This window comes from Suillus fuscotomentosus (genome assembly GCF_016647785.1).
Source record: "Suillus fuscotomentosus strain FC203 chromosome Unknown F5891scaffold_4, whole genome shotgun sequence".
NCBI lineage: Eukaryota > Fungi > Basidiomycota > Agaricomycetes > Boletales > Suillaceae > Suillus > Suillus fuscotomentosus.
The window spans coordinates 1,059,167-1,080,319 of NW_024539516.1; the positions used below are offsets into that span (position 1 = coordinate 1,059,167).

Genomic DNA, 21,153 nt, shown 5'->3' on the forward strand with positions numbered 1-21,153 from the left:
TCATGTCTACAATTATGATACACATGGGCCCACCCATCTATATTGTATACCACCCTCGGCCCACCCGTCTAATACAACATCCCATACAACACCCTCGGCCCACCGGTCTAATTAATATGCGTCTGGGCCCACCCGTATAATACAATATTTTATAATACCCTCGGCCCACCCGTCTAATTTAATATGTGTCTGGGCCCACCCGTGAATGTGATAACAAGTACCTACCCATCTATCTCATACACATCTACCTTAATACACCCATCTGCATAATATCCAGCTACCTCGGCCCACCCGTCTACCTAATATTCATTTACATCGGCCCACTCATCTACTCTATATATTCCCTGCATGGGCCCACCCGCCTCCATCGGGAATAATTTGCCTCCCGGCCCATCCGTCATAGTCGAGAATATTTTTATCATGGGCCCATGGTCCGCTGGCCCGTATCATACGGGATATTATGCATGTCCGTTCCCTCGTATTATACGGAGATAGGTCACTGTAGTATGTGCTCCCTTAACCTTCTTATCTCCTGGCCCGGATGTATAATAGTGAATGTTGCTGAGAGTGGTTGTAGTAAAGTTGGTGTCTAAGATAATGGTATCCATGATAGACTCGGCATCTTGCGGGAGTGATTTTTCTTCCCATAGAACATTACCGATAAGCTCTTGCTCCAAAAGCTTATCCATGGCGCTCTTGTTCCGAGCTTCGGGGAGCGCATTGGCAGTAGTGACCGATCCATAGAGGCGTCTACAATAAGAGGTCGTGCTCACCGGCTGCGGCAGCATCGCCTGGGACATGGTTGGTGTTGGGAAAATGATATCGTTGTCAAGTCGAGCGGAGTCGTTGAGAACATTCCGCTAATTTTGGAAATGCTTCCATAGTGCCATGTACAGTAGATTCTTGAGTTGTCATGAAGCCACCTCAGCGCATCGACTAACTGGACATGATTTAGTCATCTTGTATTCATACTATGCCATAAAATGTACTTTTCACAGTTTTTGACACTTATTATGTGTTAGCGCTCGAGTCCCACACACCAAATAGGACACGAATAATGGTATATTTTCCCAATCGTCGCCTTTTTTGCCACTGGTGTGCTGAAAAAGGTGTGTGCTGAATATATCGGCGATATTGATACTACACTCATTTCCGAAAGTCTTGACTCACGTGTTTGTGGCGGTTCAAACAAGTGAAAATGCTGAAAATTCATTTAAATCAGTTTCGAGTTTTGCAGGCCTCTGAACGGCTTCAAACACACCATCTTGCACCTATTTCCTACTCAGACTCGCTATGGTCAACCAGAGGATCAGTCCTGACAGAAAAAAACGAGGCGTTTGGAGGAAGATCTAGCTCATATATGATATAGTTGCTCCTGGTGTATTGTCAAAAAGTATAGAGCGGTGGGAGGCAAATTATGATCTACATCGATGTATTAACCCTCACACACCAATCATGGGTGCGCCCTTGATTTCTGGATCAATTCAAACTGTTAAGGAGTCTGGACTCTGCATGCTGCTAGCCAAAAACCTGTCATTGCTATTCGAATTGTCGATGTATCCTGTTGCTCACACTGTCTCCAGTGAAGAAGTGACTTTGACGGCATCTGACATAGTGGGTGGCGCCAATTCCCTGACCAGGACCTTCGTGAACCTTGCAGCTTCCTTGCTGTAAATGCACCAGGTTGGTATAGGCATAGTGACTATCTGTAACAATAACATGTAGAATGGAATATCTAGTAGCTGTATTTGATGTATGGAGCTGAATACAATCTACAAACGCGAACAGTAGTCGCTGAATGTGCAAAGAAACGGCGTGGTTATCGATTTGTGGAAAATCATCGAGTTCGTTCCTGAGAAGACCTAGATGAAAGGGCTTGCCACTTGCTGGCGGTATCCATCCAAAATGTGTAGAATATGCTAAGACTTACCTCCCATCGCTCTATACGCTCTATGCTTTCAAGAACAGCAGCTTGTGCTCGAATTCCCATCCTTCCTCCAAACACCTCATTTTTTTTCGGTCAGGACTGATCCTCTGGTTGACCATAGCGAGTCTGAGTAGGAAATAGGTGCAAGATGGTGTGTTTGAAGCCATTCAGAGGCCTGCAAAACTCGAAACTGATTTAAATGAATTTTCAGCATTTTCACTATTTTTGAACCGCCACAAACACGTGAGTCAAGACTTTCGGAAATGAGTGTAACCCACGTGTTCTCAAGGGCGACTTTGAACAATTCGCCTGGACAATTGTTTTCCTCGCAATGGGCGGAATCGCTCTTGGCAAAGGTGTTACTTCCAGTGGTTTGATGGTGACTATGGATCGCCTCGATGTTTGACGGTTAAATCTTCTGGCAAGAACGTCCGATGCATCAAATCCGGCCCGCCTTTCCAAATTCTGTGCGATAGGCACTTGCGAGGCCTAGCCGTGGAAGGAGTGGACCGATCCCTTTCGCACTGTTCTTGGAATTCTGAGAGAGGGGCAGCTTTTATTGCCATTTTTCAAATGAATGCGCAGGGGGCTAGTTGGGTGTATACTGCGATGATATAATTAGGAACCGTGGCGATAAACTGGTTCGGTAATTTACACCCTTTGCGAACTCGTTGGTGCTACTGATGCACCGGAACTCCCGGACGTGCCATGCGAACTCGCATTCATCAGCTGAACTGTCAGCAGAGTATGGAGCAATGATTTGCATGAGGTCAAGCATTGTGATTGACTCAGAGTGGTGATCTAAGAGACACGTATACTGACTTGTGGTACCGTTTATCAAGACGGTCGACGGTAACAGACTCCAGTTCAGTTCAGAGGTGCATGCGAACGCGATGCCACATACGACTCGGTCGACCGATCAGGCCAGAAATGAGGGCAGATGTACAAAGTCAGGTCGAGATGACCAAATGTCGAGGACATGAAACGTCCCACAAAACAAGGGAATGCCCAGAGCGTCACCACATGTGTCTTTGTGGATAATCCCCAGCCTCCTAGTGACACACTACATACGTCTATTTAGTGTGTGTCACAAGGCGGTCCAGGAAATGAGCTTCTATCCCTTACAAAACGTAGGTTGGTGACAAAACACATCAGCAAAAACCCATGGGTATGAGAGTGGCCATCAGTAAACCGGTGAGTTCTTGCTGGGGATTATGCTGATTATGGTGCTTTTACATGGTCATATATTGCTTTATATCACTTTATATTACAATGTGACGAAAACCTTTCCTATATATTACGATATATAACGATATATGACGATATCTTCTTCTCACAGGTTCTCTGATGCTCCGAAGCATCGATGAATCTCTCGCTTGTGATTTGTGAAACGTATGGAATTCATAGTAGTTGTACAGCTGGCTAGTACATTACATGTGCAAATTCGCATTGGCCTCCTAGTGATGAGGGAACCCACTCCTGTAAGTTTATAATAGTTAAAAGACGTATGGGATGATTCAAGCATCGTCTTGAAAGCAGACACCATCATGAAGCTACGATGCGCTCTCTTACTATCCTGAAACCATGAAGAAGGCTATTGACGGACGCCCATGTCTCCATCGCCGAATTCTTGTCGATTGCTGAACAGAATGAATTCATCGGAGCCGTGTGCCAACAATCAAGATCAACCTGCTCGAGGTAGGGAAAGATACCGCTGAGGATGAGAGCTACGTTTAGTGGGGAAGCTATCAATGAATTGCCGAGGGTGAGGTCATTGAGATATGTGTTAAGGTTTTCACCGCTGGGACTTCTGAGATTGATGCCTTCCAGTTTCGTGGTATCAATGGCAAGAGCGAGCGAAGTCAGAAAGGGGCAGAGTCGAAGCACGCCTAGCAGCCCGTGGAACATTGGCACTGCAGTAGTATCGATTGCGATATAGCAGCTGATTTTGAGTACTTGAAGCATAGGCCGGGCTGCTACCATCTGGCACAGCTCCCCATCAGAAATAGACGTGGAACACCCCCTCTCAATCCGTAACACAATTAAATTGCGGAATGCGCACAATGGCGTGAAGACGGCCAACTCTGTGTGTATGACCTTCGATCCCATTAGGCTGAGGCGTTGCAGTTTCTTGTTGTCGCATATCTCTGGGAGGATGGCAAGGAACTGTGATAGTGACATAGATGGACTTTCAGAGGATTCCGCAATACAGGACGCGAAGGCGATCTTGATTTCTTTGCTCCTGATGACTTGGAGTGAACTCAAGAGGTCCATGGCTCGCTCGAATGCGCCAAATCTAAGGCACAAATAATGCAAATGATGAAAGCCAGGGAATGGCAAAAGTGACTGCCTCTCCCCGACTGACGATGTCCTTAGGTCCAAGTCCAGTGACCGCAGGGCTTGAAGCTGCATGATGTGATCCATGCCTGTGTTTGCTAGGTCCCATAGCATCAACGTGTGGAGTTTGTGAAGCTGGGAAATAGGCTGTGCGATGAAAGGGGAAAGTTTACTGGACGAGTCTTCCGTTGTAGGACGATATCTCAAGGTCATGCTTCGGAGGTGAGGACACAAGGTCCCAAGAGACGAAAGGACGGAGAGGAAAGTCGAGGAAGCTGAGGCAAACCGCAAGGTCAAGACCCGTAGGGAGGGTACAAGAGTCATGCGCAGGAACTCTGCAGCGAAGTGAGATCCACCGGCATACCATGTTAATTCACAAAGGTTTGGGAACAAGGACGCAGGTGCTGAAGGATAAGACAGCATTATCACATTGAGGGATACAATAAGTGCCGAGGGGTGGCTTGTTTGTTTTACAGTGATGGAGCGTACACGGAATGTATATTTGACCAGAGTATCCCACATCTTGTTGTCAAGAGGTTTCCGCAATGCCTGCCCATACGAACTTAGCCTGAAACTCACAACAAGTGTCAAAATTGGGACACACCATACATCCACGATCGAAGCCAAACAGGTCTGTTGGTAAACATCTAACAAGCGGCTCCATGGAGTGTAAATCCCTCCAAAGGACGTTGAGCGCTGGGCTCTGGAATGCACGACACGCGGATGCAAGTGCAGGAAGGGTTACACGTTCTGTATGCGAGCTGACGACGTGTATTACTTCAAGATTTTGCAAGGCTGCATGCATGACCTGCAGATGGAGAAGGAATGACTGTTCAGCTTAACGACCTTCCTGGACCGACCATGTAGTACTGACCTTGATCAGCTGAGGGTACTTATTTGTATAAGATCTTGAATTGTCGAATCGAATCATTCTTGTCAAATGAAGACAATCTCCGTCAGGCTGAGAAAGATCGCCATTGTATCCGTAAGAGGACAGTAGGATGTTATGGCGCGCTCCCAAATAAAGACATGTTTCTCTCGAGCGCACGTCCTTTTTTGCACATCCTTTCATGAATATAGTTTTTCTTGCAATGTGATTCATAACTGCGATCAGAATGTTTGTAAGCGAGCGTCTCTTGAATTACATAATCAACGTACATGAAACTTTGAAGCCCGAAGCCCGAGGCCGCCTTGCGAATGCAACATGTTGCGATGATATTGCGAATGCGCGCCATGGAAAAAATGAATTTCAAGATTCGAAGAAAGCCACATTTAGCTCTAATCTGATGCAGAAAAATTTCACTTTACCTGCGGTCGAGTCCATCAAGTTGCTCATCTCTTCAGGTTAAAATCATACAATTGCCAAGTGTTGATACCCGATGCCTCCTAGCGTTGCTGATTTACGGAACGAACCTAAACAGCCAATACAAATTCAGCTTGAAAGATGAACAGACGATAGTACCTGACCATTTTTTAACTGACCACCGAAGGTGCACTGAATCCTGACTATATGTCGGAAAAAGGTAAACGAGCTTTATAATACCGCCGGCTTAGAAGGCTGCTCACGTGCATTATAAGGGACCTTGTAAGTGCCATTTAAGGAATCGAAGTGCCTGGCAAGGCACATTATGTATTTAATATGTATTAAAATGCTGCCGCCTTACAAGATCGAACATGTGACCTTATCAGAACATCCCTCTTTGTTGCCACAAGGTCGCGCCATTCTCTTCTCTTCTCTGCATATCCTGTACAAACTGCATTGTCCATACTGTTAAATCAATGGCACCAAACCGTTCAAGCAGAAGTAAGTACAATTATACCCAAAAAACACTGACTAGTGGGTCCAAATGCCCCCACTGCGGCGAAATGTTCAAATCCCAGGGCTTCAAGCGGCATGAATTGAAGTGCAAGATGCGTGATGCGCAGGATCAAGAGAACTTTAATCGAGAATACGATCGAAACAAACAAACGGGTGAGTCATTTCCAATTTCATTCTATTAATATCAATCATTATTGACATTGATCATAATGGAACTAGCTCGCCATCAAGCTCGACGAGCCTTGACGGCAGTTGCGGGCCCATCGCATTCAATCAAGGTTGACCCTGGACCACCAGCCTCAGGACAAGGTATGTCAATCTGCTCGTGTTTGATCGCACTGCTCTGACACTTCCAAAATGATCTTTCGGCTGCACCTATAGGTAGTCCTTCATCGGATGGTCACAATGTTATGGAGTTCGATCCTGGAAATGAGGGTGTTCCCAGCCCAGGTACATATGTACTTACATCTTCTCATTCATCGATTGATTAACAATCATCTATGCTACAGTCTTATCCGATGCCAGTATGGCCACCAATGTTGAACCTCCACCTGTGCCCATTGAACAACCTTACGAATTCAAAACCGAATTTCACCCTCGCAGTGGTCGTCAAACACTCTATCAACGCTTCGAGGAGTTTGGCATCACTCCTGAGACGCAAGCGCTTCCTGCAGAGCAAGAACCATGGCGTCCATTCCAATCACGCGCAGATTTCGAGTTCTCTGAAATCACTCTCGACGCTGCTCTCAACAAGAACCAAATTGACCGGCTGCTCAACCTCATGGCCCAAATATCACAGGGCCAAGCTAAACTCACGCTGAAAAACGAGTCTGATTTGTGCAAGGCATTGGACAATGCTGCGGCTGAGCTGACACCGGTGTGTACCTTCCCTTTTTCTTCAAGATATTCATTTCTGACTATTCAGATTTTGTATACTAGTTTTCAAAACACGAAGTCAAGGTTCCCTACAAGAAGGAGGAACAAGTCTTCGAGGTACATGCGCGTCCCTTATGGGACTGGGCTCTCGATTTGTTGGATAACCCACTGTTAGCACCGCATTTTGTTTGGGACGCGCAGCGCGTCTACAAACATGATGGTACGGACTTTGTACGCTTCTTTGATGAGCCGTGGACAGGTGACTGGTGGTGGGACATCCAAGTATGTCACTATGTTTGATATTACTCATGTATATGTACAGTAACCATGTTTATGTTATCAGTCTCGCCTCCCACAAAACCTTGATGCCGCCCCCTTCTGTTTCATACTGTATGCTGACAAGACTAGGCTCTCTTCGCATGGCACTGTCAAAGGGTACCCGGTTGTGGCGCGTTGCGCAAATCTACCTGTCCACATTCGAAACGGCGAGGGGATTGGTGGCGGTCGGGTGGTCGGGTGGTTACCAATCGTGAGTCCCATTCGCTTTGTACATACTCTGAAATTGTTTCTGATATAATTACCCTCAATGGAGGATTTCGTCGTGGCATATTCAACATAGTCCTAGTAGATAGTGTCAGTAGTACCAATGACAATTCAATGAAAAGAAAGACAAAATACCTTGAGTGCAGCATCATAGACGAGGAATTCAGCGTCTATCATTTCAAGTGTCCGTTCTGTATGGACATCGAGCCCGATCAAACTATCCAATTGCAGGTAACTGCGAATGACATGAAGAAGGCGGTAGCCTTCTGAACTGACTTGGCACTTTAAAACACTGAGTGCCGCATAAAACACTTGCTTTGCGATAATCAGCCATGAAAATTCAGCATCCATGAATGTATATGTGCGTACCTTGACCAAGTCCCGCCTCTTGTTGCCATCACTAAAGGTGATATGGATGACAGTAGTGAAATGGGTGAGAGCACGCCATCGAGGGAACTCAGAGACCCTGGGAGCAAGGGCTTTAGTGGTGTCAATGACAGTAAAAAATGACTTACTGTGTTTCCAAATCGTCCTGTGCCTGACGTCCAAGATCAGCGAGAATCGTCTTCAACTCTCCAAGTAAATGTACCCCTCCTGTACCACCGTGCAGAGTGTGCAAGTCGTCCAGGCTCAATGCCTCGTGAGGATCGGAATTCTCGACAAGCCACAAAACATTCTGAACAAATGTTAGTTGATAGTAAAATTGAAATGAAAGAAAAGTCCACTTACTGCAACAGGTTTGTACCTGCCGTTTCCCAACTCCCTCGTGCTTTCGTCATTGCCCTCCTTCGTATCTGCCATTTCCCGCCTCCCTCGTGCTTTTGTCGCCCCAACCCAGTAATGCCTCGTGCCTCAGGTGTCGGGAGGGTCAAAGGGCTCTCGAAATCCATCATTTCCCATGGTTTTAGAGGGGGTCATCGCTATTCCAAAGTCCTGGCAGCCGGCAAACAAAGCCAGCGTATGGCAGAGGCAGATTCCAGCCGCCAGGCTGCTATACAAGGTATGTACTATTTTCTTTTTTTATCATTAACGCTTATTGTTGTATTAGAAATGTCAGCAGAGGACCGAAGCCACGTTGAAAATATGATGGCAGATTTTGGAATGGACGTGGAGGTGTTCACCCATACAGTGCCTCCAGGTGAAGAGGCCTTTGACCTCAGTCACGCAGGTGGGGAGCATGAGGCATTTGAAGACCTTGCTCATCAACTGGCGGATCTAACTGGATAGTACGTATTCACCACTGTGTACAACTCTTCAAATATTAACACCCATTGTAGTCATCACATTGATCCACGAATTCGGGGAGAACACATCGATACTCAAACCGCTCATTGGGGCCTTCAGATCCCAGCCCTTTCAAAACTTCCTCACCTTGAGTTCGGTTCTGTTTGTAAATGTTGAGTGCGGCCTGCGCATCTTTCGCAGACCTAATTGGAAACGTCTTCGACAGGTCGTGAAGCTTGTCAAGAGGGACGAGACAGACTGGACATGGGCATTTGCATTGTAAACCACGTATAAGCGACATCATGCATCTATTTATCATGATTTAGAACAAAAGTGAGACTCTGTAGTATATATAACTCACTGTTCCTCGTAATCTCCAGAAAGAATCAGTATGACGGGGCATTTCTTGCAGTGTTTAAACAAAGCGCTAAACTCCTTTTCCGTGATCCCATTGCCGTCAAAAGAGTCAAGTCTGGTCAACAATTCTGTTTGCTCCTTGCGATTCCACTTGAGTTTAACCGGTAAGACAACCCGCCGTTCTTTGTTCAGTTAATGAAGCTGTAGTATTTCAGTAAATTAAGCTCCTACCTCTTTGAGGGTACTGGAAGGTGGCTAGAGACGATAGCTGGAAGTGCATATCAATTTTCACTGTATTATGACCGTGAGTTTAGGATCTCCTTGAGCATGAAGAGTGCTAACCTTTGTATCCGCATCTATCTGATGCACATCTTGCAGTCCAGTCAATCCTACTTGCACTCATATCCTACCAAGGATACACCGCTGCCTCTACATACGCCCCTCTTCCACCACCGTCAGCACAGAGGCAGCATGGGTATTTAAATTTGTATCCATTTCGGTGCGTTTCTAGACTGGATGGCGGAATCTTATTTCCATCATGGTTGACCGGCCTGCATTATATGCAAGCAGCGTCATGGCCCAGAATTCGCACAGGATGCAAGCAACATCTTACCAACACCATTCAATCATGGATTCAGAGAAGCTGTCATAATGTAGGATGGCAAAACGGCAAGTCATAGCTTCTGCAATAAGTTTACCTAACCTCTGATAGGTTTCATGATGATTCGGAGGGGCAGTGATGATAGAGGAGGGCGAGGACGGGGCTTCCATTGATAAGTCAGTGCGGCAGAAATGTGCGTTCTATTGGGATTATATATGAGGCCACTACCACTACCTTGAACCGTGTCTGGCCTGGCCAGTCTTCCCTGCCGTCATTGTGTCCGCCAGGCCAGAAGTTTTGGGCTGTGGGAATATCGCGCTGTGATGGCGATTTTCGTAATCATGCTAGCCGTCTTTAGCGCCAATCAGTATAATAAATTCAGAATCAAACGCAGTCGTCCTTTCAACTTCTCATGGACCTGGAAGATTCATCGCTGACTTTACCTCCTTTCAGATGTAGCTGTACACGCCAGTTCACGCAGGAGAGCGCCTACACCAAACATCAATGTTCGTGCGCGAAGGGCAAGAAGCGGCTGTTTTCTGCTTTATCCAAAGCAAAAGACCTGTTAGGTTCTGCAAAACGGTCCAGAGTGGATGGCAGTGGCAGACCGTATGCGCACCTTAGCAAGATGCAGCCCCTCCGTTCATGTGACCAATCTCCATCCGCTGGCCAGGTTATTGCAGAGCCTTCAAGCACCGGCTCAACCCTGTCGGCAATGTGCCCTGCAAAGGAGGTTTCGTGTGCAGGCCTTTGGTCGCAAGAAAATGCACCTGCCTCGGCATCCAAATCTGATCTTGGTGCCATGACTTTGGACAACGATGAGAACCTATCGCTGGCGCAGAGAAGGGGCAGGCGTGTTGACGTTCCCATGCTGCAACGTTATAGGCAGTATGAAGACGTACTTCCACAAGCCCCTCCAAGTGTTCCGTTCGATCATACCATCCCAGTGCCAGATCCCAACCTACCAGGAGATCACACTGACACATCCACTGGCACTAATACATTGCTTCGAGCCCCTCCCTTCCATACAGTTCGCAATGTCTTTGGACTAGTATGCCAGTTCTTCTCATCCGTCCCCCCACATCACGACCCCGAAGAGGCGATATCAGCTCCGTTCCAGCTTTCACCTCCGATTCCCTGGTCGCGGATGGTGCATTTTACCCTTATCCCAATAAATCTTCTTTCGAATTGGGCAACTGGTACTGGAATGGCAGTGTGCAGAAGTCGCAGGAGGGTTTCAAGGAGCTGGTTGGTATTGTTGGACACCTGAATTTTGACCCTGATGACGTGCGGAGCACGCCATGGGATAGGATCAACTCAAAGTTGGGTGCGAGTGGTAATGACGAGGAGGATGAATGGGAGGATGAAAATGCTGGCTGGTGTAAAGCACCGGTGACCATCGAAGTACCCTTCTCTCGGACGACTGCCCAGCCAGGCACTCGAACTTACGTGGCAGCAGAACTGTACTATAGGCCTCTCATTTCCGTCATTCGGGAAAAGCTCTCGAATCCTCAGGACAATGAGTTTTTTCACTATGAACCTTACCAACTCAAATGGAACGCCGCACATCTTCCCCACGAAGTTAACATTCACGGTGAATTGTATACTTCGCCAGCATTTATGGATGCGCACCGTGAACTCCAGGAGTCTCCTGGAGAGGCTGGATGTAAGTTACAGCGTGTGGTCGTTGCACTCATGTTTTGGTCAGATGCCACGCAGCTGACAACATTTGGCAACGCGAGGCTATGGCCAGTATATATGTACTTCGGGAATGAATCAAAATATCGCTGTTGTAGACCATCGTGCAATCTAGGTAATCACATTGCCTACTTTCAAAAGGTACATTGGTCCTTACGAATCCCACTCAGCATTAAAGTTCATGCATTTGCAGCTTTTGGATTCGTTTAAGGATTTTGCGGGCACCTACACTAACGGCAAAGGGGTTGGCCGTGACTGCACAACACATTGCCAGCGCGAGTTATTCCAGGCTCAGTGGAACGTCTTACTCGACGATCAGTTTCTAGAGGCCTGCAAGCATGGAATTGTGATTCTGTGCTGCGATGGTGTCGAATGCAGGTTTTACCCACGAGTATTTACTTACTCTGCAGACTATCCTGAGAAGTGAGTCGTGGGCGTTATCTTTTAGAAGTTGAAGCTCATCAAAGGCAGGGTTCTTATTGCGACAATCCAGCAGATGGGAAGCTGTCCCTGCCCGCGATGTCTCATACCGACCACATGGCTTCAAAATCTTGGAATGAGCCATGATAGGCAGCAATGTTTGACGCTGGTACAGTCCGATACATCGAGGAGTCATCTGGTGACCACCGCACGCAGCCTCATCTACGAGAAGAACCTTGGCGTGGACAGTGCAGCCGTTGGGTCGCTACTCAAGCCAGACTCCTGGGTACCAACCTCGGTGAGCATGATCCATGTAATCAGTCTTACCTGCCGCCTTTACTCACTATTAATTAGAATGTTTTATTCAATTTGTTTGCCGCACTCATTGTCAACCTCTTGCACGAGGTCGAACTTGGGGTTTGGCGTATGCTTTTACTTCACCTGCTGAGAGTCCTTTTCGCCTTGAATAAGGACTTAATACACGAGCTTGATAAAAGGTGCAGCATATGTATTTGCTGAATGCCCAGTATACTCACCCTCACCTGACAGATATAGGCAGGTCCCCCCATTTGGACCCACGACCATCAGACGATTTTCAGCGAACACCTCCGAAATGTCACATATGGCTGCACGGAATTTTGAGGATCTTTTACAGGTATGTCTTGGGATGATTCCCATAGATCCGTGTGTACTCACCTTTTACAAGTGCTCTATCCCAGTCTTCGAGGGCCTTCTCCCCGAACCCCACAACAAGATCGTTATTGATCTCCTGTTCATTCTGGCACACTGGCATGGACTTTCCAAGCTTCGCATGCACTCCGACCTGACCCTAGACATCCTCGACCAGCAAACAACTGAACTTGGTGAGCATCTTCGTCACTTTAAGGCGAAAGTGTGCACTGCATACGCCACCCATGAACTTGATCGTGAAGCCAATGCGAGGTCTCGTCGGCAAGCAAAAGAAGCCACTAAATGCACGGAGAAAGGCAGGGCGAAAGGTAGTGGGGCTGCAGTTCCGGGGCCTATGGCAGGTGCCAGCCTTAAAGGGAAGCAGAAGGCAGTGCCAGAGCAATCACAGGACGCACCTTTACCAAGGCAGCCCAAGAAGAAGAAGTCGTTCAACCTTTGGACCTACAAGCTTCATGCGCTAGGGGATTATGTAGCCTCAATCCGTCGCTTCGGTACCACAGATTCCTACAGCACGGAGCCAGTAAGTATCAACCCTCTCACTGCTCGGTTTCCAACTCAACTGCCATCAGGGGGAGTTGGAACATCGTACACCGAAGGGCAGGTACCGTCGAACCGATCGAAAGACCTTCATTCACCAGCTGACGCAAATCGAGTGTCGTCAAGCAAGATTACGCTGCATCAAGCAACGGCAGTATAAACAGGCTTCTCATACAGCATCTAACGAAACTGCATGCGATCCCCAGCTCCATCATCACATCGGTCAAAGTGAGAAGGTCTTTGACGAAATTGGTCATTATCTCCGCAGTCATGCGAGAGATCCTGCTATAAAGGTAGTTGACTTGACTCTCTCACGGATAGCCATCATCCTGACGTATGACATAGGACTTCCTGCCTCAATTGAAGGACCATATTATTGATCGCCTTGACCCAGGGACTTCTGGGACTTCTGAATCTTTGTGCGAGAAACCCACCCGTTCTAACACAGAATCTAGTTCAATTCTCTTCAAACGGAACAGAATCTACCATCATAATCTCGCCAAGTTCAATTATACCACATACGACGTTCGACGGGCTCAGGATGTCGTTAATCCGAAGACTGCTCACTGCAATATCATGCTGCTCCAGCGTGGTTGCGATGATGCTCTCAATGGCAACTATTGTTATGCCAGGGTTCTTGGCATTCATCACGTCAATGTGGTTCATACAGGGAATGTGTACAATGCCCACCAAATCGAATTTCTTTTTGTTCGTTGGTATGAAACCGTACAAAGCCATGCTTGGCACACCCATACTTTGGGCCGGGTTCGTTTTCTACCTCTGGAAAATCCAAACACATTCGGTTTCGTAGATCCAGGAGACGTCCTTCGAGCGTGCCACATTATCCCAGCCTTCTCTCGATGCCAACACAACCAGAGTAATAGTATTTCCCCTCTTGCCGGAGATAAACACGATTGGCATGAATATTATGTCAACAGGTGAGCTACTATATATTTTTGCTATCTTTACTGATACCATAACTCTAATAGTTTCGTCGATCACGATACCCTCATGCGGTTCCATCACGGCCTTGGCGTAGGCCACTTGTATTCCCATAGGGTGGGGGTCTTTGACGTGGAACCACACTCTGTCAGTCAGACATCTACCCTGACCGAAGATGAACCTGTGGAAAATATCACAGAAGTCAATCAATGTCCAGTTGATGAAGAGGACGAAGAGGATGAGGATTATGTTGGTGCGGAGGAGCTGATACTGTTTGAGCAGGGACGAAATGAAAGCATGGAGACGGTGATAGACGCATTGGAAGAAATGTATGCAGATCACATATTCGATTATGAGAACTAAATCACAGCAATCTACCTAGCATCCTTGGAAAGGCCATTTTCCGTTGATTCCTGGCTATTTCAAAGTCTTGGTCATCGCTGATAAGTCCTGGCCATCAATGCTAATTTCTGGCCATTGCTGCTAACTCCTGGCGCGTGTGAATTTATGAACCTCGCCAGCCCATGCTAACTCCTGGCGCTCGTGTATATGAATCTCGCCAGCCCATGCTAACTCCTGGCCATCGCTCACTCGAGTCATCAATGCATCATTATCAACTTCTGGCGCTCGTGTATATGAATCTCGCCAGCCCATGCTAACTCCTGGCCATCGCTCACTCGAGTCATCAATGCATCACTATCAACTCCTGGCACTCGTGTATATGAATCTCACCAGCCCATGCTAACCCCTGGCCATCACTAATTCTTGGCCCTCGTTAATATTCGAACTTGGCCGGTTCATGCTAACTGCTATGATTATAAGCTAGCCTCTCAATATATAATCATTCGCGGCTACTTTTGCGATACCTCAAGCGACTCTTGACCGACACCGTCTGAACCTATTCTGCCTCTACCACACGAAGTCAGACATGCACCCTACATATATGTATGTCCCTGAGTGCAAGGAGGTCCTCCGGCTGGTACAACTTGCGGTATGTGAACTGTCTATGCTGAATACTGCCACTGATGGTCTCCCTCTAGCACGAGGAGGTTTGACACCATCTTTCAGCCATTGTATCAGTTCATAACTGGTGATTTCAGCACCCGTTTTCAGGGTTCTCGGGCAAATCCTTCAAGACCATTGGGTATTTGGCTATCCACAAAGACATATACCCAATATATGTAAGTCTCCATCTTTGAAACTGTTCATTTCACGTTGCTATTTCATAGGTGGACGAAACCTACAGGAAGGTCAAGCCGTGGCTGGCGGTAATAAAAAATATAGGGACCCTGGGTATCACCGACAGTGTGGACATCACCCGTACTCACCCATTGTTTGAATCAACGGTGAGAGCTTTGCAGTGCTGGAAAGTTCGTTTTTGAGATCACAGACCTAGGATGCTGATGGAGAATTCATCCGGAAGGAGGTAAAGGCCTCCTATTGTAGGCCGAATGAACTGGGTGAGCCAAGACCTATGTGGTTGGTGAGGATTTTTCTTAGTGCTAAATTTCTGTGTATTTATTGTGCTTTGATAGCTTGCCGAGCTATCGCATGCCTCTGTAAAATTCCACCCGCCATTATTTCCAGATGGGTTCCCACCCCCCGCGCATCCTGTTCCTGCAGAGAACCTAATATCTGCGTGCGAGATGTCACATGCTACCCTTTCGACTGCCAAAGTCGAGACACACCCACTGGCTCCTCCCGCACCCATCTCCGTTAACATGCCATTCACACCTCCCGAATCTCTTGAAATCCAGTACGCCTCTAGCGATGTGCAGGGTATGCAGACCCTCTATATGCAGGCCTACGACATGCCGGCCTTCGATATGCAGTCCCTCGATATGGATATGTCCCTTGTAGATCCTCTAGACTTGGGTAACCACATTTTCTGGCCACTACCCTCTGACATCTCCGCCAGCGGTATGACAGTACCTGATGTTTTTGAGGAACCTCATACTCTGGTTGGCGATCCAGCCCCCCCCAATTCGGATATGGATTTGTATCCAGAGCTAGCCTGGAAAGACTCTACTAATCTATGGGGGAATTTGGCCGAGGACGACAAAAAAAGATACCGAGTTGTGGTGCAAAAGACAAGCTGGGAGCAAGCCTTGAAGCTCACGAAATGCCTGTTCTTGGGCAGTCTGTGGGTCGGACTCCATGGAAATCCATTCAGGGTTTCAGTAGTGGAAACACAACGCCTCATTACAAACAGCTTTCTAACCTCTTTACGGATTGATGGCAAGATGTACTCACAGTTTGTCGAACGACCATGTTCATGCCTTGCGTTTTTTATGCTGCTTGTCGTTATCTTACCGTTTGATCAGTGGTCTTGCATCATACCACTATCGGGTGGTCGGTCATCTGCACCAGTGTGCGCTCTCCCTCATCCCTGCTCCAACTCATCCCTGACTTGTCGGTACAGCTAGTTAAAATGCTCGACAACGCGAAGGGTGAATTGCGAAAAGTCCTGAAGGGAGCCATGACCCACTATACTGGGTTTTGTGGTAGCTTGCCCTCGCATAGGAAAGAACAAATCATCTATTTCGTTACGCTTTTCAACTCAAAAGATCTTTGTGATGTAAGAGGCTAGATGCTCACACCTATAATGTTTTACCTCAAATCCTTTCGCCATCCAGATACAAAACGCCATCGCCCTATTTATAGGACTGCAAGCCTTCAGGGAACTGATCTGGGCAGCGTTGTTTGTCCCGATTGAAGAGTTGGCGCATGGCAAAGAAGATGGTAGGGTAGCAGACCTTTTCACCGAAGAGGTCTGCACATCAACTGGGTGCTTAGCGCAGGATACTGTGTGTAATCTAATGACACTCGTAAGTCCTTTCTCCCTTCGTCTCATTTCAGGCAATCACAAAAGCCTCAGGTATACAATACGATGGTCCTTATCTTGAAAGAACTACGTCGCAAAGAAGCCAAAAAGGATGATTATTGCCCAATGGATGACCCTAAATACGAGGCGCATGAGGTCATGAACGGAATCATCATGTCTGCGCTTGGCCCGATGTATGAAAACCCGTGCGAGTTTGTTGCCTTCACAAAGGAGGTGACGCACCTGCCCTTCATCACGTCAGTGTCGTTTGTTTGCTGCTAAGGTCACTTATTGTTGTCTACATTCAGGTGTGCGAACGTACTGGGTTTTGACCTGAAGAAACAAATTCCTCAAAAGGGCACGGTCGGGAAGAAAAGGGTGTTGAGATCTATGGAAGACGTTGTTACCAACATCAGCCTTTCTCAATCATCGTCCAGTGCCGCATTAGGTGGCCTGCCGAACAATGGAGGCTTTAGGTGTTACAGGTCATTCACAGATATTTCTTACTCCCTTGACTATTTCACACCTCAGCCTGCTGTCGAGTAATTTGAATAGATCATCGCTTGGATTTAATATCATCGTTATGGAACAGTCAACGCAGGTTTGACATGTGCAAAGTATTTGGCTTGCAGGGCATATTTTGGGAGAATACAAACAATGTGTTCGAGCACATCGTGATAGTGACTTTGGCGTACCTGAGTTGTTTACTTATTACTTCATCACGAAAATTTCAGATTTTACCCAATTTCGCAAGTTGAACTCGAGCAGCAGTATACTTACCCACTGCTCTTCCCACCACCACCACCACCCCTGCTACTTTACTCCAGCCTCTACATTCTGTCAGCATGGGGGAAAAACACAAGCTGTGAGCCTCGCCATTTTGTTTCTTTGCTAATACATCCTCTGTACATTGATCGGTAAATACTGACTGCAATAACCCTTCGCTTATTCAATGCAGAAACGGTTCATCTTATCATCCTCGTAAACACATATCTCATCCCTGCTCCCTTTGTGCCTATTCCCATGGCAAACGACCTGAACTCAACCTGGTGGTCCTCTGTTCAATCTGACTCATTTCTTGCGAATGGACCTCCAGCCCTTCCCCGACTTTTTGCTGCGTCGACCCTCTATTCAATCCCAGCCCACACCGATTTACAAAGCCTCGCGAACGACAGAAACTCCGCCCCCAATCCATAGCAAAAAGGGACAGATACACCCACGCCCAATGCACTCCTCAGTATTATGAACACGAGCATTAATACTCTCAAATGGGTCCAACGTATGCATGCGAATTTTGCTGCGCTCAACCTTAACGCAGAAGAAGGTGGCATGGGGGATGAGCCGCCAGATATAGGGGAAGAAGGCATGGTTGACAAGGTTATAGTGAGCGGCCGTGGCGAGCGAGATATGCTGGCCTTAGACAAGTGAAGGGACCAGTTGAACTAGAAGTCAGTGAGAAGAACGCAGACGAATGTCTAAAATGGATGAATCGGAAGGTGTTAGATCACGAAGGATTTCAAGGCTCGTTCCATATTCTCCTTTGCTCATCATCTTGTTTGATGTGATAGGCGGCTAAAGACTGGTGTACTTACTTTCACTTCATGTCCAGGGACATCGAGTGCTGCACTGGATGCGTTGGTACGGGTAACAGTCCGAGAATCTTCTCAATGTCGGTCGAATACTACGATTTATGTGCGACCAGTATGCAAAGAGTATGACGCTAGAGGTACCTCTCACCTTGTCCCTTTCGTTGTTAACTTGTAACTCACTAGTAGCGTGTTATAGGAAATCATCCTGCATACACTCTTCGAGAGTGGAGTCACAAGAATTCAAGATCTTGAGCGGTACATCAAGGACAATGTTGTCCGGCACGAGTTACGCCTGGTTGACCTCGAGAAAAAGCTTGTTGGAGCATACCGCGAAACTGTTAGTCAATCTTTCCTCTTACTCTTGGCTAACATCCCCACTACTTACCACATATAGAGACACAAGTAGAAATTCTCAACGATGATGCGCTTTTTGCTGGTGAAGACGACGAAAGTGCGTTTGTCATGGGTGGGTTTTCTGACACGCTTGGTGATAGTTTCCTCAGGTTATGGGAGCCTGGCATTGCTGCCAAATTGGGGTCATCGAGTCTCACTATCCCAAAGAAGCTACTCAGGGAAACTACGAGGAGCAGCAGGGGCTACTATCGAGTACGTCTTGTCTATTCAGTCTCCCGATTTGTTGTCTGATTTTATTCCACTCTTAAAGCAAAACCCAAAGAACCACCACCGCCATATCCACCACTGCCTCCCTTACTTCCTATCACGAGCAAGAATGTGGGCGACCAGATTGGGTTATTGCGTCCATCGCTTTGGACTTGCCGACCGCTTCTCAAATCACTGCATTTTCAAATTGGACTTTGCCTTGTGGCACTCATACTCTCATGTTGGGGCTTCCGGCGTTGTGCTTTTGTTACATCTGACATTGCTTTCCATGCTATATCAATATTCTCTCCTTGAGCGACATCCTATAAGTGCAGCAGCCTTGGGGCCTTTCTGGTCATGTTTTTTCGCGTTTTGATGCGGGATCTGTGTATTGCAAATAAAATGGCAATGAGTTTCCATAGTGCTTCGTGCACGCCCAACAAGTATTGTGTAGCACCTCATCTTACAAGAACACCGCTTGCACCAAATGTAACTTTCAGACTTCGTGTCGTATCTCCATCTATGTAACCATGTCTAGTACATCATGTTTGCACAGCAGGATAGTGATATGTTATCCTGGTTGTAGTAGAATCATCTCTATAGACCTTGTACTAAAGTGCAAGCCATATCAAGACACTGTCACGGTAGCAGACCACCAAATGATGCAAGCGGTAGGTCAAGAACGTAGCAGTGACCACTTGTGTTCACTGCGATAAACAATTTATAGCCTTTCGTAGCTCTATCTATCCAGGATCACACTTGTGTTGTTTGGCAATATGCTACCCTAGGCATATCGCAATTATAACTGATGACCATTTAGCATCATCATCACATGTATTTTGTAGCTCATGATTGCTACCTCGTTGGCATTGTAAGAAGCCATCATGAAGTCCGTCTTACGCAAAGGATGACCACTATTATGGAGAGCTGCTGGACTTCCTGCAACAGTTTATCTATTATATATCACAATTGCGAGACATATATATCTTCATCAGGATTATTTTCCTCTTCCACCTTTTTATCCTTTGATGCTATTATGCTATGATTATTTATCGTGTTATCTTCAGGTAGACATGTGATCTGAATCTGTCATCTATACCTTCTTCTCGCCGGTTTCCTGATGAGATGACCATTGGATCAGAGAGATGCCGGACTTCCTACAAAGGTTTATCTATCAAGCATCATAGTTGTGAGGCATTGTGAGACATATATTCATTCATCAAAGTTAGGTCTGTATTGCACTTTGGATGGCATTATGCTTTGCATATATATTCATTTGTCTTCGGATATAATCTGGTGGACTTTTGGTCCGAACTTGCCATATATATCTACAAAAGCCAAGTTCTCGCCGATTCCCTGATGAACCAGTACCTCTTGCGCAGGCTACTCATTCGTTACAACTTGTCCCAAAGTCAAGTCCCACATCAAACTTTGGACATGGATACTCTCCGACGAAGGAACCCATTTAAATACTCATCTGAACCCTCTGGATCCCATGACACATACATACTGGATGAACAAGGTGACGTAGGCAAACGTTTTCGTTGAGGTGTCAGAGATGTTGATTTCGTGATTGCAGAACAAAGCGAACTTATTGACAACATCAAGAGCCTGAATGCAACATCGAATAACCAGAACCGCATTGCGTTACAGATTACGCTCGCGCTGTCTTTTTTACTGTGAGCAACAATATGACTGCAATTGCAGTGACACAGATTCGACGTATATTATTTTACCAGGCATATAATCTACATCTCCTCTGACTACAACAGTCCATTAGTCGTTATCTTTCCACCAGCCGGCAGACCGGAGTCACCACTCTATCTAAGTCCTGTCTTGACACTCCTCGCGATCATCCTCCATGCAAACGCTGCTCTGCTCGCTCGCTCCCGGAATTTGGTTCTTGCTAAATGGCGAATAACGCCTCTTCCTTATAGCGTCGCGTTTGGGCTATCAGCAGTTTCTCCTGCAATTTCAGCTCTGAGCGGGAAAATGTGGCAGACCACAGCATGGTGGTGTACCGCCGCTTTTTTGACCTGGATCGTACGTGCATCAAATAACTGGATTATGCAGGAGCAACAAAGCATGTCTGAGCTCGAAAGAATGAAGTATATATCTGCTGGGGCGTAGATAACGTAAGTATGCTTGGTGATATTGGTTGCTTCTTTG

The 21,153-nt window shown here is 46.7% G+C and overlaps 7 protein-coding genes across 7 annotated transcripts; 5 read left to right on the forward strand and 2 right to left on the reverse strand.

The window, feature by feature from the left end:
• Positions 1 to 3,472: 3,472 nt before the first annotated feature.
• On the reverse strand, positions 3,473 to 5,069 carry F5891DRAFT_941305 (uncharacterized protein; the record flags this gene model as incomplete). Its single annotated transcript, XM_041374335.1, has 2 exons — positions 3,473 to 4,838; positions 4,894 to 5,069. The coding sequence occupies 2 exons, from the start codon at positions 5,067 to 5,069 to the stop codon at positions 3,473 to 3,475; spliced, it is 1,542 nt and encodes a 513-aa protein (XP_041232309.1).
• A 1,540-nt stretch (positions 5,070 to 6,609) lies between these two features.
• F5891DRAFT_941798 (uncharacterized protein) lies at positions 6,610 to 7,536 on the forward strand (the record flags this gene model as incomplete). Its single annotated transcript, XM_041374363.1, has 3 exons — positions 6,610 to 6,960; positions 7,023 to 7,241; positions 7,303 to 7,536. 3 exons carry the CDS (start codon positions 6,610 to 6,612, stop codon positions 7,534 to 7,536), a joined length of 804 nt encoding a protein of 267 aa, XP_041232310.1.
• Positions 7,537 to 7,613: 77 nt separating this feature from the next.
• On the reverse strand, positions 7,614 to 8,184 carry F5891DRAFT_941840 (uncharacterized protein; the record flags this gene model as incomplete). The annotated part of the gene is made up of 3 exons (XM_041374367.1): positions 7,614 to 7,817; positions 7,872 to 7,968; positions 8,018 to 8,184. Coding segments are annotated over 3 exons (468 nt in total), but the record flags the coding sequence as incomplete, so codon positions are not given.
• A 401-nt stretch (positions 8,185 to 8,585) lies between these two features.
• Positions 8,586 to 8,903, forward strand: F5891DRAFT_941674 (uncharacterized protein; the record flags this gene model as incomplete). The annotated part of the gene is made up of 2 exons (XM_041374358.1): positions 8,586 to 8,728; positions 8,780 to 8,903. The coding sequence occupies 2 exons, from the start codon at positions 8,586 to 8,588 to the stop codon at positions 8,901 to 8,903; spliced, it is 267 nt and encodes an 88-aa protein (XP_041232312.1).
• A 5,996-nt stretch (positions 8,904 to 14,899) lies between these two features.
• Positions 14,900 to 17,341, forward strand: F5891DRAFT_1182150 (uncharacterized protein; the record flags this gene model as incomplete). Its single annotated transcript, XM_041366122.1, has 10 exons — positions 14,900 to 14,962; positions 15,012 to 15,020; positions 15,072 to 15,152; positions 15,201 to 15,317; positions 15,368 to 15,454; positions 15,507 to 16,242; positions 16,296 to 16,549; positions 16,608 to 16,799; positions 16,850 to 17,052; positions 17,104 to 17,341. The coding sequence occupies 10 exons, from the start codon at positions 14,900 to 14,902 to the stop codon at positions 17,339 to 17,341; spliced, it is 1,980 nt and encodes a 659-aa protein (XP_041232313.1).
• Positions 17,342 to 18,037: 696 nt separating this feature from the next.
• Positions 18,038 to 19,262, forward strand: F5891DRAFT_1182151 (uncharacterized protein; the record flags this gene model as incomplete). The annotated part of the gene is made up of 5 exons (XM_041366123.1): positions 18,038 to 18,178; positions 18,581 to 18,725; positions 18,779 to 18,835; positions 18,888 to 18,990; positions 19,049 to 19,262. The coding sequence occupies 5 exons, from the start codon at positions 18,038 to 18,040 to the stop codon at positions 19,260 to 19,262; spliced, it is 660 nt and encodes a 219-aa protein (XP_041232314.1).
• A 1,159-nt stretch (positions 19,263 to 20,421) lies between these two features.
• On the forward strand, positions 20,422 to 21,114 carry F5891DRAFT_941643 (uncharacterized protein; the record flags this gene model as incomplete). Its single annotated transcript, XM_041374357.1, has 3 exons — positions 20,422 to 20,506; positions 20,564 to 20,663; positions 20,724 to 21,114. The coding sequence occupies 3 exons, from the start codon at positions 20,422 to 20,424 to the stop codon at positions 21,112 to 21,114; spliced, it is 576 nt and encodes a 191-aa protein (XP_041232315.1).
• Positions 21,115 to 21,153: the final 39 nt, after the last annotated feature.